The 19,237-nt window shown below is 37.1% G+C and overlaps 1 protein-coding gene across 6 annotated transcripts in view; it reads right to left on the reverse strand.

The window, feature by feature from the left end:
* The window catches only part of LOC127574173 (RNA-binding Raly-like protein), a 643,109-nt gene that overhangs the window by 149,633 nt on the left and 474,239 nt on the right, over positions 1 to 19,237 (reverse strand). For 2 of the 6 annotated variants that reach the window (XM_052022951.1, XM_052022950.1), the window contains exon 1: positions 14,909 to 15,029. The exons of the other annotated variants lie outside the window; for them this stretch is intronic. In XM_052022951.1, coding sequence (XP_051878911.1) covers positions 14,909 to 14,945 — 37 coding nt within the window. In that variant the 5' untranslated portion in view covers positions 14,946 to 15,029. Of the gene's footprint in view, positions 1 to 14,908; positions 15,030 to 19,237 lie in introns of those variants that run through there. 6 annotated transcript variants of the gene reach the window in all.

Here is a 19,237-nt window from a genome sequence, read left to right on the forward strand (position 1 = left end):
AGCTCAGATCCCAGATGTCCACAGTACAACATTTAGTACATCAAGTGTGGCAGTGGATAAGTTCAGAAGCCTTCAGGTTGTTTATTTGAATATACATTCCTAAGATTCTTCAATTCCACTTGCACATTCTCAGATAATAAAACAGTCCTTGGCTACTCGTAGCATCCAGACCATTCAGATATTAGTTAATAAGTTGCAAGTGACAAGCCACGGAAAAGCAAATATAACCATCTCCCAATGACATTCAATGGCATTACAATTGCCAGATCTCCCATCATTTATATCTTGATGACCACACTGATCAAAATTTTAACTGAACATGGAGGTTTGCAGGTCAAAGAACAGATCAGAGGTACACCTGGCACACCTCCTGACTCCTTTCTATGAGATACAAGGCACATATGGGAGAGTGATGGAGTGAAGTGTAACATTATAAAGGCAAAATTACCTCATTCTACAGCACAGCTGTCTTATCAAAAAGTTGTCATCAGTTGTCCTATTTGCATTCACTATCAAGGCCATTTGTAACATCAAGGAAATCAGTGTGGGAGGACGGGGTGACAGCTGGTGTCTGTGTTATCATGACTCTTGTTTCCAATGAAGATAGAAGCTGTGGGGGTATGAGAGGGTTTTGAAGCTCATTTCCATGTATTCCAGAGATTTATCTTCAGTTAAACTCTTCAGTTCTTAACAGGTTTTATCAACCCACTTATCAGGAACTGTGAGGAATGGAAACACAATGGAGAACTAAAACAAAATCATCACTACCTCCTTTTTTTATGCACAACTATAACAACCTAAAGTTGATGAGGTAGATGTTGTATACAAGGCACTTTTAAAAAGCTAACATAAAGTTGAAATATATAATACTAAAGGAATGGTAGAAACTTCGTTACAAAATTAGCGACAAGAGACAAGAAACAAAGTAGTGGTGGTGAACAGTGATCCTTTCTATTGGACAGAAACTTAGCTGGGGTTCCTCCATCCCTTAATATTCGAGTCATTGTAAACAATCTGGTGCTGGGTATAATGCTTTCAATTTTTGTTCCCCAAAATACAAATATTGACAAGAGAGTAATAGTGGAAGTCACAGAAACAGATTTTTCGTGGTGGGAACTATAGCAAAAAGGGTAGTGAAATGAGCAAACACACACCTGATAAAAATTTAATGTAGATTATGTAATGTAGATAATGCGAATTGTTGCTCTTGAACAAGCAGTATATTATAAATGTACTATTTTTAAGATATAGGATGACAAAAGGTCCTGGGCATGTTTTCACAAATATTTGTTAAAAAAAAAGGGATATTCGGTTTCTAAATGTTGGGGGTGGGTGTAAGGTGTTGCTTGTGACACTCTGCAAGTAAGAAACTTTCATCTATTCGAAGACTCCAAGTTCCTAACAGGTTTTATCCTCTAATTCTATTATATCTTTGGTAGCAAAACACAGCTCAAAAAGTATTTTCATGGCATGGACAATAAATGGCAAAACAGTGTTTATGACAGATCCCTAGGTGTCGTGGAGAACTTCTGATGGATTGATAATATCACAGTCATGTTTAGTGGGGAAATTTGATGTTGTGAATAAAAGGAAGCAACAGTGAAATATATTTATGTCAAGATAGGTAGCAACTTTGAGAAAATTCATGTGGAAGGGTGGGTTGGTGGGTCCGTTCAATATCTTGTTCTCAATGGTTGTTGAAGTTGCAAGGATAGCAAGGTTGTTGATGCAAGCTTGATGAGTTATAGTAGTGTTTGTTACACAGTCACAGGATAGATACACGGACTCCACAAGGACATGATGTTCTATACAGGATACACTAACTTTTTGTGGTCACCTCAATCATTCACAGTACTTCTGTTATTTCTGAATTTTCTCATACAAAAAGTGCTGGAAAATCTCACCAGGTCAAGCAATACTGTTCCGATGAAAGGTCATGACCTGAAACATTTTGTTTCTCCCTCCACACACGTTACCTAACCTAACAAGTATATCAGCATTTTCTGGTTTTATTTCAAAGTTCTATGCCTGCAGTTTTTTTTACTCTTTCCTGTCTCTCACTACATCTGGTTATTATCCTAATTGTGAATATATGTTATTTTTAGACAAATGTTAATAATTTGATGTAATTTAGTATACAGTGTAATTTAACAAAGTATAATTTAATGCAGAGTAACTTGAAATAAAATGTGGGATACCACCAGATTTTTGATGCAATGATCTTTATTAAAAATGGCAAATATTAATTGTGACATATTATCCTAATCACTACAAGTGTCAAAAGGTACAGGATCTCTGTTCTTGGGGACTTTGTCCATTGAAAATAGTAATTTCTCTTTATCACCAGTGTTCATAGCAGGAAGGCCAAACTGCAACAATACATAGTTCCAATTGGTATACAGTACAACACTATCTTTATATTTTCTTTCACTTCAGTATTTTCCGATGATGACACCTCTTTTTTTCCAGTTTCTCCCACACCCCATCTTGTCACCTCTGAAGTCTATCCATCAATGATTTTTCAGGCTTTGACTTTTTCTTCTATGTATATTTTCCTGCAAGGCTTAGCGTTTTACTATACAGCATGCCTTCTTGATGCAGTTGGAATCAATAATTTTAGGATATCATTACTGCTTTTCCCAAGGTGCTAAGAATTAATGAGAATCCAAACCAGATTGGTCTCTTGAATTTACTAAGTCAATTGACCTCAGCTAAGGAAGGCTGTGGGACAGAACATGTGCGTCAGTATATTAAGCCAGAGAAACAAATCTACACAGGTTTGCACAAGAAGAATAACTATTTGGTGCATTGATTCTTGTACCCCAACTCACTTTCAAGAGAAAGGGGAAGAAAAGGAGATGGAAACAATGTGAGCTGGTAAACTTGGAATTTGATCAGTATGATAAGGCCAATGGAAAGTGTGTGGATATGTATGTGGGTATGCATGCATGCACAATATCAATGGCAAGTGGAAAGGTTTAACAGATCAAAAGAGAGTAAATATACATTTTAGTTAAGCATTTCAGGGTTGTTCCTTTTCACTATGGCATTTTATTCAGGAAAGATAAATGGACCAGAAGTATTATGTTTAAAACCTTATTTCGTCAATTCATCTATATAAAAAAAAATTGGCCATTTCTGTGTGTGCTAGTCACTTTCTGGTACTTCCACCAAATGGCTGGTCTTTGTAGGTCAGCCTTGGTTGTAAGCAAGTGGAAATTTGCTATTTAACTGTATGGACATCCAAGTTAAATCCAATACTACTCTAATCTTAAATCCAGCTGATGCATCTTAAATGGGAATTATTGGATACAAGAGAATGCAAGACCAAGCTGACTTTCCACTCACCCAATGGAAGTGACAAATTGTAGCCATTATTCTGCCTTGCAAAGATTGTAGACCAAAAATATTATCAAACCTTACGCCTTGGTTTTCCGTACTTGCCATTCAACAATAAAGATCTCAGAAGCTCATTTAACTGCAAGAATGTCATGGAATTCTAGTTCTTTCCAAAATCAATATATGAAGTAAACAAATTATATCTTGTATAAAACCATACACAGGAGGCTTTAGATGTGAATGCATATACTTTATTAGTATTTAAGCTAATTAGCTACTTCAAATAAAAAAAACACCGAATGAGGGAATGGATTATAAGCAGCTGTGGCATGCTGAAGCAGAGTGATAAATATAAAACAGTGGAAATGATTGAAATGCCAGAGTTTTTCTCATTGCAGCAGGAGTTAGTGGAGCAACCACTACATTAATGCATTTCACTGAATCCAGACACAATTATTATCTCATACACATAATGAGTATTATGCATTAATAGTTAAGAACCAAAATGATCAGTAGTTAGATGCGCAAATATCGGATGGAAGATACAAGATTAATGTGTATCCATACATATTTAAATTCCACTTGTTAAGAAAGTAACATTGCTTCAGAAAACAAATAAGCAGATTGTACACCATCTATATTACTCATTCATGGGGATATAAGCAATACTAGCAAGATTAGCATTTACATTACGTTGTGAAGGTAATGGCACACTATGTTATTCAACTCCCACAGTCTCCCTGGTGACAGTACTGAAAGTGTTGTTGAACAGGATATTCCAGGATTAAAATCCAGTGATGAGAAAGAAATAGCAATACATTTCCAAATCAAGATATTGTGTGACTTGTGCCACCTAGAGGTGGCATTTCTACACACCTGCTCTCCTTGTCCATCTAAGTGGTAGAGGTTTGTTGGTGAAATTTGGTGAGTTACTGAGTGCAGCTTGTATACCATTTATTCTACAGCAACAATAGTCAATGTACACATGATAAAAGGAATGTTGGTGAGTGGAATACCAATCAAACAGGATGCTTTAACTTGGATGACATTGATCTTTTTGAAGCTGCACTTTTCCAAAGAAATAGACACTATTCCATCACACTCTTGAAAACACTTTGTGGAAAGATTTAGGGGAAGGCAGAAGGTGCAGTATTTGAGTTATTTGTTCCACCATATGAAGAGTTGAGTAAACTTACCAAGACTAAAGAACTCCAACAAACATGCCTATTTTTCCCCAAACACCTCTTCCAGACTGACACCAGAAACAATGTTGTAATCAGAGACCAGTCATCTACCTGAACTGTACTTAAAGTGGTAGCAGCCTTGGAACAACAACCACTCTTTTACAACAGTACTATCTATAACAATGGGAGACAAATCTCTTGTTGAAGAATATCCAGTCTCTGACTGGGTCTTGTAGCTGCAGTACTTATGTAGCAGTCCAATTTAAGTTTCTGATTGGATTCCCAAAAACTTGATGGTGGTGTATTCAGTAATGTTATGCCACTCAAGCCCAAAAGAGAGATGTTGGGGATTTCATTGCCTGGCACTTGCACTACGTAAATGTTACTCAACTCAAACCTAGATGTTCTTCAGATTTTGTTGTACGCAGAAAAAAGTGCTGCTTCATTATTGGCAGAACTGTGAAAAGAACCAAAATCAATTGTCAACAAATATCCCCACCTCTGACTGTATGATAGAGAAAAGATCTTGATGAAATACCTGAAAATGGTTCCAGGACACTCCAAACAACTCATATGGCAATGTGCCAAGGTTGAGATAATTTGATTCAAGCAACAACCACCACCTTCCTCCGTGCTGAGATATCAGTCCAGGTAATGTAGAAACCACCAACCCCTGACTGATTGGGGCCATGTGATGCCACTCATTAAAATGCTATCCTACATATACTGCACTAGCAGTCTTAAAGCAACAAAACGACAATTATCCTTATACAACCAGTACTACAGGCGAGGCATTTGTACTTCACCTCAAGAATTCAGCACCTTTGTCCATGGTTGTAATGATTTCTGGAGATAAGTGGTCCTGATAGAACCCACACTGAGCATTAGTCAAAGTTCTAGCAAGTTAGTGCTGCTTGAAAATATTACCAAGGACATCTCCCATCACTGATGACGTCTGAGAGTAGACTCTTGGAGCAGTTATTGGCTAGACTGGACCTTTCCCACAATTTGTGAGCAGGACATACCTATCCAATTTTCTACATTGCATGTTAATAATGTAGGAACAACAGAACAGCCTGCCTAGTGACACTACTAGTTCTGGAGCACAAGTCTTCAGCTCTAGATTTGGGATGTTGCCAGGGTCCACAGCTTTTGCTGCATCCAGTTTGCTCAGTTAGTTGATAAACATGGGATGAATCATATCGAGTCTAATGGAGGGGATCCCAAGAAGAAACAGATATATCATCCACTTAGCACCTCTCGTTGAAGAAAGTTGAAAACAGTTCAGCTTTGCCATGTGTATAATTTGAGACCTCACTTCAGGCATCATACATACAAATATTATTCAATAAGAAGTATTGAAAGAAAAACAAGCGAGGCATTTATCTTTTTCCCCTCAGGTACTACACAAGTGATCAAATAAGCACCTGCAAAATTTAGAGAACCGTTTCCAATCAACTTCTGGACATGCTTAACAGAAATCGTGCTTTATTTCACATTTCTGGTATTCCCTAGTACTGCATTCCACAGTGTCGAGACCCTGCAGCATGTTACAAAAAGGGCATAATAAAAAAAAGTGATGGTGAACATTTTAGAAAGTGTGGCACTTAAAGTGTATTGATATATGCAAGTTTTTAATATATTATAGTTGAGAATCAATATTGAGTTCATCCTTCAAATTTACAGCAGTTTAAGTATGTGTGACATTTTGAATTATGATGTACACTTATCCAGAGTAATATTAAAATGCCAGACATGTGACTTAAGTAAATACCCTATTTATGATCTTGGAAATACATTACCAAAAGTAATTTAATTTGCAGCCCAAAGAATATAATTTGTAAAATTTTCCATGATGTGCTTGTGCATTCACTACCATTGAACAATGGCAGATGAGTTTTTTCAGTTACGATTTTCCTACATTGACTAATCACAGTATTGAAAAACCAGTGAACAACTGTTGCTATGGAAACAGTCACATTGTTACCACTTTCAGACTACCATACAGATATGCCCATCATTTTACATACAAATGCTTGTGTGAGATTGACTAACCCACACTAATCACTAATTCAAAATGTTTATTGCAGAAGGGGACAATTGTGATATCTTTGGAAAGAGAGCATGCTTGACAGAAGAAATGTTTTTTCCCCAGTCCAAGTCAGATTCTTCTTAAACAGAAAATATGAAATGGTTTTTTCCTCCTCAACATAGGAGCGGAGGTGGTAGAGAGGTGACCAGATAGAAATATACAAGATGGGAGGAATAGAATAGGGTAGATAGCCAAAATCTTTTTCCCTTTGGAGGTGTATCAAAAACAAGGGGCATAGGTTTAAAGTAGGATGAAGGAGGTTTTTCTTAAAAAAAGAGCTGAGGAGGTAAGAAGTTTTATTATTATTATTTTGTTTTACAGAGAATGGTTGATATCTAGAATATATTGTCAGAGGTGGTGGAATCAGATACAATTAATACTTTTAAGAGGCATTTCTGCATACGCTTAAATAGGCAAGGCATGGAAGGATACAGTCCTGATGAGGGTAAATGAGATTTGTGTGGATGGGGAAATAGGCCAGCAAGAAGGGCCTGTTTCTATGCTGTATGACTGACTCCAAAGGCTGTCTTTTCATTCCTTAAAGTTATTTAAAGCTCATTTAACATTGGCACCCCTGACCTTGGCAGAGAAATTAAACTGTCTGGTTATATTCAGGAGATAAAATTAAAAAGTGGAGAGATAAAAGTTCAGTTTACCAATCCTTCACCGACTTATTGTTCTTTAACACTGCTCATTGTCAGTTTGGGTCAATTAGAAGCATTATTGCTTGCTAGTCAGAAAGTTACAAGTTGAGAGCTCACACCAGTATTTGAACACTTCAAAATATTACTCCAGTTCAGCACTAAAAAAAACCCTGCATCAGATCCATTGCCTGCTCTGATGCTTCAAGTGTACAAAAAATGACTTCCAGGCTTGTTTACATGGCAAGTCAAATCACTTCATCCACTGTACTTCCACTGCAGTGAACATTTTATATCAAATATAAAGCTCTGGTTGTACATAAAAGTTGTTTCTGTAAGCATTTAAAAAAAAAAATCAAATTAAAATTGCTGCTCTTTTTTGTAGTTTAAAAACTCAACAGTAAATACTTCAGGGCAACGCTCAGCAATCCCATCACTACATCCATTCCGTTAACTTTAATTCTGTTCCTTCACTATTGACTAATCATCCCCCTAGTAGAGACGTTCCACTCAGCATGTGAAAAGAATATAATAGAAAGGTTTTAGGTTACCTTGTCTAAAGCTACTGCACATTCACCACATAAACATCTTCAAAAGGTTTCGTTTTTATTCATATACAAATTATTTTGCAAAGCTCCAGGTGCACACAATGTTAATATGTTGGTACACCAACCTTCTGCCTTAAATTTTGTACATTTAAGTGTGAGAGAAATGACTATCAATTCTCAGATTTGATTGCACACATTGAAACATTTTCCTCACCCACTGTCATTCCTTTCAACAAAACACTATTTAGCTTTCAAAATGAAACACTCATGTATTCATAACACACCCCTTCATATCTTTTCTGAGCACTCATTCGTTTTAACTTTTACTGAAAACATTGGGGGCGATTTTCATCAGTGTGCTGCTCCCTTCAAGCTGGAGGATAGTAGGCAGATGACATTCAAGAAAATGAAAACTACTGTTCTCTGCCAAGCTCTTTAGTCAAAACCTTTGTTAAAACACTCAAATTAGCAACCTACACCATTTGTAGGACATGATGTAATTTAAAGAGGCTGCTCTGGAAACTGACAAAATTGTTCTGCTGATTAATCTTGATGGACCTACAAAAAATCCAATGCCTACTCCACTCCAAGCTCAGCTCTGTGAAACACTTACTGGATTTCTTCCCTAGTCTTAAAGTGCCTGGTCAGCACTCAATGAGCAATCATGTTTGCTAATTCCACTCTGGTACACCTTGATCATGAGAATGGTACCAGTTCCTATAGGATAGCCTTAAGTGTCATCTTTCTGCTGTGCACCCAATCCAAAAATCAGCCCAACCGTTACTTACAAAGCCGCATTTTCGGACACCTACCTGTCTTGATGCACAGTTTATTTCCCAGCATTAGGGGCTCTAATTATACTCAACCAGGGCCACGTTATCTACAGACGTGCCACTAGATTCCTTAAATAAGCTTTACTTCAAGCTCTTTCTCGTAGCAAGAGTGCTCCAGAGTAGACAAGTTTCAAGGACATTCATAAAGTTTCCTTCAAAAAAATGCTCACCAACTCATGGAAATCCACAAGCCATTATTGCTCAAAACAGAGAAGGGCCATCCTTGAAGGAATGAGCATCAGGAGGCCATGGGGAACTAGCAGGAGCACACAACATCCTATCTTATCTACACCCACTCCACCAAGCACTATCTGCTCTGAAGTCTGCAGATCCGACAAGAACCCTTCAACACCTTCCAAACCCAAGGAGCTACCCAAGAACAAGAACCAGAACCTCCTTACATTGGAATTTCCTATCTGACATGGCTGATCAATATCTAATTAAATATTTTTATTTAATAACCAATTTCTTTATAACAACTGAGCTCTGTGCCTGTTTGTAAAACACATATAAAAAGACTTTTCTTCAATGGGTCCCATCCTTTAGCCTGACATGTAAAAATACAATGAGAGCCAGCGTACATAAGCAAAGAATGCCTCAGTTGCTTATAAATTAAATGCAGAATATATTTTTCTTCTTTTCTGTGCCAATCATTAACTTGGCATCATGGTTGACACAGACGTCATGGGCCAAAGGGCCTGTTCCTGTGCTAGACTGTTCTATGTTCATTCTGGAATTCTAACTTATGGACTCAACTCTTATTTATACTTGACTCTCCCAGAATTTCACTAATTTGAATAAAATGCTAATTAAATTGAGAGTATAGTAAAATAAATAACATTAATGAATACAATGATGATTCCTTAATATTTGCCAAGATCATTCAAAATTATTTTTTAAAAATCCAGCTCTCGATAATGCAGCTGCTGTCATTTTCTACCACTTTCTGCCTTTCTAAAATACAGTTTTAATATTCAACACAATCCATACTTCCATAAAAGCTTGTGTTTAAAAAGGTTCAGAATCAAGAATGCTGCAAAAATGAGATCTAATTTAAATGAATTCTTTGGATTGGCATGCAATAAGCTTTATCTAGTACTCTGGACTACAGCACAAAATACATTTTATCTGACCTGGTCACATGCTAAATAAAAGAGGGTGCTCAGTTAATTTATTCCCCAATACAGGCTCTGCTCAGGTAACAAACGGTTTCCATTTTAACACGTCCACAAGTTGATTTTGTCCATAAATTGGAAAATACACATAAATCGGAAAATACACATAAATCACTCTATATGGTCACCATTCCTTCACAGTATTGTAATGAATGGTATCAAAATCATACAAGACTGATAAGAAAGAACAATTACTAGAAGTGAAGAGAGAAAAGTACTTCTGCCATTCATTGGAATGAAGGTATGTATGTACGCCAGACTTTTGAATTTAATAATATCATGAGATCTCATTTGAATGTTGGGATGTCCCTAAGTCAGGCATTTTTAACGTGGGGACAGTCTGTACAGAACAACTCACTCGCAGTTGATTGTGTCATATGTCTGATATTAAAAGGTACAATGCTGCTGAAACTATGTTGGTGACAAATCGCAATGGATCATTGGCAAGGGGATCCAGAGATGGAAAAAGCCCAGTAAGTCATTGTGCTTCTTCTCTTTTAAAAAATATTTCTTGCAAGCCAGGAGAAGGAGAAATGCTCCTCTGAGCACCACATAACCATGACCATGCCTACTATGCCCTAGCTTCCCTCCTTGTTCTTTCAAATCCAATGACTTCCTCACTTTTCACATGCTGGTGACATGCCTTCTGGACACGAGCAGCTTCCTGCTCATCTGCTCCTTTAGTTTGGAAAACAGAGGGGGACACATTAGCAGAGTCACACCATAAACATTGACCAAACATTCCAAATGATAAGACTGCTGGGCCATATTCCTAATCCCCTCCTCCCAAAATTATTATGTTTGAGCTCCACTGTGAAAAACAAAGCACATTGGTTCCTGCAGTTGTACAAAGATCTGTTTGGTGTTTTAACCACAAAGTTTAAGCACTTTAATAAGTACTAGCTCTTGATCTGCTCTTATCTAATTTTGGATCCATCCCTCCAAGAAATAGTCAATACAAATTCTAAGACCATTTTCACAAGTTGTATCTTCCTTCAGTTCTAATATCTTTTTTTGAAAATCACTCGAATGTTTCCGTGGGCACGAGTAGAGATTCATAGAAGGAAACATTCACTGAATATGCACCAAATGGGAATAATTGAGCAGACTACCCATCCTCTAACAACCAAACCATAGAGACTGGTTCAATACCCTTGACTGAGGAACTCATCTTTAAGACTACAAATAAATCACAGAACCTCTGATAACAGCAACAGGATCAATATCTTTGTGAACATACCTCATTAGTTTTAATAAAATTGCCATATCTCCTCCAGAAACCAATTGTTATGTCAGTAGTTGTGCTGATGCTCACAAAACTTGCCAAGTTATAAATCCCTTAATTATCTCCAGCAATTATAGGTATATTGTCTAGTTAAAAAAAATCCTTGGGGTATGATAAATTTTGGTTTTGTTTTGGAAACTTATTGTGCTGTTTAAGATTATTTAACACAATACAGATCAGAGACTGATGATCTTCATCAGCAGGTTTCAGATCGATGCAGCAAGTTGCATGGATGGAAACAGGAAGCTTTAAAGCAACACGAGATGTTTTTATTTTGCTGGGATATAAAAATATATTGATCAAGTGCGTAAATAAAGTTGAGATACAGAGCAGTCATGATTTAATAGAAGCCGACATTGAATTGATATAAAAGTATATGGTCATGAAGTATAAACATTTGCAGTATTCAAACCTAGACAAAAAATCCTACTGGTAGAAATGCAAGTCCTTCAAATACACAAAAACTGGAAGAGGCTGTTAATACTCAGCAGATCAGGAAGCATTTATGGAAAGAGAAACCTAGTTAAATTTAAGTTAATGCTGCTTGAACTGTGTATTTGTAGCATTTTCTGTTTTTATGGTACTGGAATAGTTTCAGTTCATCATAACAGTATATTCATAGTCCTCGAATGTTAATTGATAGTTTTAGAAAGAGCTACACTAATCCAATTCTATGAGAATTCTTTCCATGTTGTTGCTGCATTTATAGAAGATAGCCATCCTCTTCTATTTTCTATAATGCACATTTGGGACCTTGTCATTAACAGGTCTTTAAAACCTATATTTTTCAAGTTAGTTACAAACAATATTTTATCCCCATCCTATGCATAATTAATTATTTAAGTTATAATGGCGACTGTTCAGAATGCTGGATTTGAAAAAAAATCCTTTCTCCTCCTTCTCACACCCAGAAAAGATAATTGAATTCATTCCTGCAATTCACATTGGTCCCTACTGTTGCTCACATATTCTGTTTACTCTTTCAACAAACTCAGTCCAAAAATTACTAGGTTTTGATCTGCTACATCTGTTATTAATCATACCTAATTTTGGAGCCATAGCCCGAAGAAACATGCACACATGCATCAAGACACATTCCAAGATTATTTCCTCATAGTTCCAAACACCATCAGTTCCAGTGTGTCTGCATTTTTTAAAAAGAAGGTAGAGACTATATTATTATCTTCCCTGTAGCTTTAATGTTCTAAAGGTGACAAGGGCAATGAACTTTTATGTGTCTGGCTCCAGCCAGGCTGGGGATATCTACACTAATTCTTAATTTGGACATCATGAGACACTGACCATATGCAGCTTGCGGCCAAGGATAACAGTTTGCTGGAGACTGAGGTCATCTGGAAGTTCTCTGACAGAAAGTTGGGGGTGGGGGTCACTGAGGTGCTCCCTTCAAAATATTTTTTATTCTCTCATTTTAGAGGCCAGCTGGCAGAGAGCATATAGCTTTGCTAGGATTACACACTACCCTGGTGCTCCACAAAAGGCATTGATTGAATGGGTCATCACACAGTGGGTAACATATCAACTCTTCGCCACACAAGAACAACGATTTGACACAATGTTCAGCTAGTATGTGACAATGGGTGATTTAGCAGCTTCCTATTGGTTTATGAAAAATGTGAGAAATGTGAATATAAGGCTTACTAAGTGTATGCCTACATGGTGATGTGGGATATAGTTCATGATTGATTGCTGATGAATTGAGCAGTGGTGCAGTTGCTAGGGAATGTTACATTTCTTGACCACTAGTGTAAAATTGTTGAACCTGAGGCACTTCATCCAAGTCCTTAGGTCATTGACCTATACAGCTGCCTGCTTTCATTGTCATATGGATGTATAAATGGAAGGCCTCACTGCCCCCTACAGATGCAGGGTTTTACTCATCCTTTTGACAATTTGACAACTCATCAACACAGGAAGAGTGGCTTAAATGCTGACAGTGGCCTCACTGACTTTGGAACAAATTATTGCTGCAGAGAAGTGAAGGTAGAAGAGCGGTGACAAATGCACAGACAGCTCACCACTCACTCTGGTGGGCCAGACAGAAATACACTGCAGCTCAGATACCGTGAACTACAGCTTTCAGAGGTGCAGGCTAGCTTTATCTCCATCAGGCCACTGATGATATTGGCTCCCTGCTGATGGGTCTGCATAGCATTATCCGAACACTGAAGACATCAAATTGAACAAGCAGCATGAGGTTGCTTTCATTATTCTCAATGGGGACAGGTTAATGCTTCCTGCTCTCACTTTGAGGCTACTGAAGTTATCACCATGCTTGAGACTGGAGTATGATCTTCTACTGTACCTAAAAAGGCACAGGATTTGATTTTGCAACTTCCCAAGCCTCATCTCAAAGTTATCACTCATCATTTTAAAGCAAAAATCTGGAGGCAATCGAATTCACATTTTAAAACTCAAAAATAGTGTATACATAATGAATGTAAATGAGTTTTACAATTCTTTGGTCTTGATCTTTGAATAATCTCAAATGTATAACAGTATAGGCATTACATATCTCAAAAAGTATTAGTCCAGAAACATAAACGCCGATAGTCAATAGGAAACATATCTTCAAGAAGCAGCTCACGACCAAAAAGACAAGTGTTTGTCAGAATGGTAATGTACTGTTTCTAACAGCCCAAGAAATAATGAGCAAAAGAGGCATATCATACTGTATACAATATAGATAGACAAAACGTATGAAAATATATAGGACATGTTTAGCTGCTACATTTCAAGTTCTTAATAAAAAGGCTTTTCACTCAATGTAAAATACAAAATGTATTTTGCTCACTTGCATCATTAATTGCATCAGAAGCACCCAATACTGTGCATTCTCTTTCTTTCCCACTGCCTAAAGATTAGAATGCCTGTCGACAAAAGTTACCACAGTAATGGATGAATTATGCTCTGAATGTTGTCACCCTGCGGTCTCATTCAATGGAATGATGGCACAGCTGCTGTATTTTTTTCAGGGCAATTTGTATCAAAGTGTGAAATCTACCCAGTTTACCCAAGTGGCGCTACATTAACTTCTGTATTCACCTCAATGGCAAACACTCCCTTGCAGATAAATTTCACCTCAGTATTAATTTAAGCTGATTGAACTTCCACTCAGATGGTTTTCATCCACTATAAGTAAATGAAGTTTGGGGAATGACAGTTGTTTCGAATAGAATCCTTCTATGAAACACTGTGCCCGTCCGTATTCATTGATTCAGCTGTTCTAAGTCAAATTATCTTCATCTTTCATCCCTTTTCCTTCTCGACTTTCCTCCCTTGTCCTTCAGTTTTCAAGAGCACATTTAGCACAATCTCATGTCCCATTCATTTTAAGCGACTTAGCTATTGCAATATTTACTTCAAATACAATAAATCTCAACCCTACTTTCTAACGTTTCACTAGAGTGCAACAAGAAGCTCACACCGAAATTCACAGTGACAACATACACGCACGTTAATCACGATTCCCATGTTTTAATTCTAAACATAATGAAAGCAAGTTTGCCAGGGATAAGTAACGAAAGTTCCGACAGATACTTCTATACACTTACTCCAGTGAAATAAAGGGGGGGGGGGGGGGGGGGAGGGGGAAATGGGCTTTTTTGTGTAATAAACTGAACTCTTAACTGCTACAAAAATATCTTGCCTGATAATTACTTTAATTGCTTAGTTGTCTCCTATGTCGATTTGTCCACATGTAATTTAAACAAACATTTGACTGCAGGGCGACTGCCTTCACTAAATGTCTCAATGCCCTTAGTCGAGTTGTGGGTTCAGCGCCAATACTTACATCTCTGATTGCGGCGTTTGCCTTTAACCATGCTCATTCTAAGCGCGTCCAGGTTTCTTCTGTAATAATCACACTCCAGGACAATGAATGAAAACGCTTCTCCTTCTTTTCGGGGAGCCAGTAATTGCTCTCACCGACAGAAAGTAGCCAGTCATCTAACAGCAGAAGCCTGGGTGATACCATTCATCAGGGGAGTAAGCAGCTCTGTTCTGCAACCTTCCTCACCATGTATACCAAAGATATAATTCTGTCTAATTTTGATTTTAAAAAAATGTGTTTGCAAAGAAGCAAATAAAACAAAAGTAGAATCTACGTCGAGTTATTTATGTTTCCACAAAAAATTAAACCCAAATGCTGCACTGTCGCCCTGCCAAATGTTTCTTTATGGAATAGCTTTTCGCACCATTCTAAGTGATGTTTCAAGAAGAGTTCATTACTTAATACAATTTATGAGCAATTTTACTGATCACATATCTGGCGATGTCATCAACGGTTAATGCATTCGGAATCAGGTGATGTATTATATTTTACATGCAAGTTAACTCTGGAGCCAAAGTGAGGTGGACTGATTATTTCCAGGCTCATTTCCAAATACCCACGTTTGATTCACTGATGGCGATGTACCTGTTTTAATCCAGGAGAGAGAAGATGCATGCGAACACAATCTTTAGCAATTTCATGTAACAATCAAAGCTGGCATTGATCTTATGTTTTGTTCCCTTTTCTGGTTGAATGTATGCTGGAGATGTCATCACTTGACTACCTCCTCTCCAGCCATTGATAACTCAGCATAATCGTTCTCTGCCTTCCCAGGTCACCTGTACATTACCCAACTGGGTTATTCTTCACTGTCAGCTTATTCGCCATCTCCAATACCAACAACAATCTATTTTTATATATAGTTTAAGGGTTAAAAGAAAATTGAAGACCCTTGAAATCATTAATGGAGTTCCCAAGCCAATCCAAGAGCAGTGGCAATCTTAACTGTTTACCTATTATTCTTGTAAGTACCACCAGTTCCCACGTTGAGTCATTCAGCTTGCAGGCTGAGATGATGTCCATTGTGTTGTGTTGGAAGTGATTGTACATCCTCATGATATCCTATTCTTTGCATAAGGCATTAAAACAAAAGAAACATAACTGTTTGAGAAAAGTGATTTCTCCTCCTTGCCATTTTAAATGGGCAACACCCTATTCTGAAACCATGCCCTCTAGTTATAGATGACTCCACTAAGGGAAATCATTTTCTCAGCATCCACTTTGTCACCCTCAGAATTTTATGTTTCAATAAGATCACCTTTCTTTCTTTTATAATCAAATGAGTATAGGCCCAGCCTTTCCTCATGCATCAGCCATTTTATCCCACAAATCAATCTAGTGAACCTCCTCTGCATTGCATCCCATGAAAGTATATCCTTCCTTAAATATGGAGTTCATTATAGTGTAAAGAATTCAAGGTGTGATCTCACTAGTGCCCTGCAATGTTGCATCAAAACTTCCCAACTTTCATACTCCATACCTCTTGCAATAAAAGCCAATATTCCATGAGCCTTTCTAACTAACTTTTTTGTGGTTCCAATGTTAAGACTCCCAGATCCCTTTGTATCACATGATTTTGTAGTGTCACTTAATAATTTGCTTTTATCCTTTTTCCTTCTAAGAGGATAACCTCACACTTTCCCACATTATATTCCATCTGCCAGCTTCATATCCACTCACTTAACCTTTCTCTTTGGAGGCTCTTTCTATGCTTGTGACAACCTCCTAACCTACCTCTGTGTGTGTGTGTGTGTGTTTGTGCACACATGTGCCTGGGTGAGTGTGCACACACAAGTGGGGTTTGATATGATTTGGGTGTGGGGTGGCAGAGTGCAGTGGTGGTCAAGGGCCAAATGTATCCAGTGTGCCGAGCAGGGATGAGAGCTAGGTTACAAGTCGGCAGTGCAAATCTTTGGCTACACAAGTTTGTTAGCTTTACATACTGCAGCCAACATTCAAACACTATTTCTTAATATGGACTTGCTCTTGTACGACTGTTTAACTGATTACACAGAAACAAATTCAGATAATCAGCCATTCCAGCCTTTTATCTCGCATTCCAAACATCTGTTTTTGTTTCACTCTCCTTGCCTGATATTTCAAAATTCATTCCCATCTCCAAATTTCACTTCCTCCAGAGAAACCTATTTCAGCCAACACTGCCACCACTTGTGTCATTCAATATTTCCAGATCATCACCTATCACAGACTTGCCCTTTTCTTCTCTCAAACCTTCCCCTTCAATTTAAAATGTATTTAATTCCTAACTTTTTCCCAGTTCTGATGAAAAGTCATCAAAATGAAATGTTAACTCTGCATCTCTCTCCACAGATGCTTCCTGAACTGCACTTACAGTATTTTCTGGTTTCATTTGCCATTCCCAGCATTTACAGTATTCTGCTTTTGCACAAAAAACATTTAACCCTTCCAAGATATCTGTATCAATAAATTGTTTACATATTACCAGGTCAATCCTATAGGGAGATGGTTTCAGCCAATGTAGGATGAATGATTTTGCAAGGTTACATGTCTTGTGTGGATCAACAGCCCGACAGCGGTATAAGGGAAGGCTCGTTATAGAAAGCCTCTGGTCTCAGCTAAATAAATGGAAATAACATGTTGAGTAATGGTGATTAGTTACCTCCAAAGGGGAAATAATCAAAAATTGGAGTGGTTAATCTGCTGTATTCTTGCACACTTGCTGGTAGCTGGCTAGAAAACAACATTATTAGTTGATGGGAAATAATTATGCAATCCTCTTGTCTTAAATTAGAGATAGTGGGTTCCTCTGTTGCACACACTAAAGGTGGAGAAATTAATATTGTAGAATATGAAAGCATAATTTCACAAAGATTAAATATTGATACAATATCATTGATGAAGTTATAATATTCTAATATTGAGCAACACAGGACAGGATGCTATCGAACTGATCATGCCTATCACAGCATTTTGAAAAAGTTAATATTTCCACTCATCCCACAGGTTTGGAAACTTCTCCCACTTAATATTTGCATAAAATCATATAAATATGATAATTTCAGCGATTCAAAGAATTAGAGAATCTAACGTTAGAGAGAACAATTGGGCCATAGTTCCTGTGGTGGTCCTTTAACAGAGGAATCAAGCCAAGAACAATCGTCTTGCAATTTGACCGTAACTCTTTGTTCTTTATTCTCATCAGGAAGTGCTTGAACATTGACTGTTTAGATTGTTTTATTCTAATTGTAAATCAATTGTATATTATTCTTTCTAAGTGTATATTCAATTTTGACTTTAAACCTGCTGCAGTTTTCCTAATTAGTGTTTAAATAGATGTTTCTCCATCACTAATAATTTACAAGCAAATTACAAAAGCTACATTTGAACAATTCAGGGTAGAAGCTTTGAATTCCCCAATGAGTTCAGATTTTGCTGCTACTTTAAATCTACTGATGACAAAATAATCTGAACTGTCCAAACTGTTGAATATAATAGGATCAGAATCAAAAATATATTGATGTAATAACTTAAATAATAATTAATCATCAACAATATGTTGAGCACCAGAAATTCTATAAATGAATTTAAATGTGATCTTAATGAAGCCTGCTAGATGAAGCAGAGATACACAACACTAATTAGCAATTTTATAGTTTATTAGGTAATTTCACTGTTTATTGCTCTATAGCACATAAAGAGAGCTGGGGAGGAGGAACAGAATTCTCGTATGTCCAGCTATAATAACTCTTTCAAATGTTCTTTATGACATCGGGTTGATTTGCAAAAAGGAATGGGATAATACACTACAAGAGTAATGACACACTCTTATGGAAAGAACTTTATCATTAGCAAACTACAACAAATTAACAAAGCAAATAAAAACTAAACATAGTTTTCTACCAATAGAAAACCATCTGCATAAATACAATGGGAATGTTTTCTTGAATCTCTAATAGCAACACTAGAATTTCTACAGAGGAAGCAGCACATAAACTATGTTTATGGCAGTTTTACCAGGTGCCCATGCCACAAAGAAATTGTCACATTTTTCTTGACTAGTCACATTTCAAAGTAATTATAACGGTAATTGAGCTGAAACTAAATGCTGACATGCGCTGCAGGAATTCAAAGATTATGATTTAGTTTTCAAAACCCTCAACGGAATTTGGAAGTTAAAAAAAGATTGAAAGCACATTGTTAAATCTTAACAGAATTTCTGCTTGAAGGATTTGCAGCTCATGATGCACATCACTTCGTAGAAAAATACTGTTTCTTTCACAGAACCAAATATCCTTTTATCTAGCTTTT

This window comes from Pristis pectinata, chromosome 9 (assembly GCF_009764475.1).
Source record: "Pristis pectinata isolate sPriPec2 chromosome 9, sPriPec2.1.pri, whole genome shotgun sequence".
Classification (NCBI taxonomy): Eukaryota; Metazoa; Chordata; class Chondrichthyes; order Rhinopristiformes; family Pristidae; genus Pristis; species Pristis pectinata.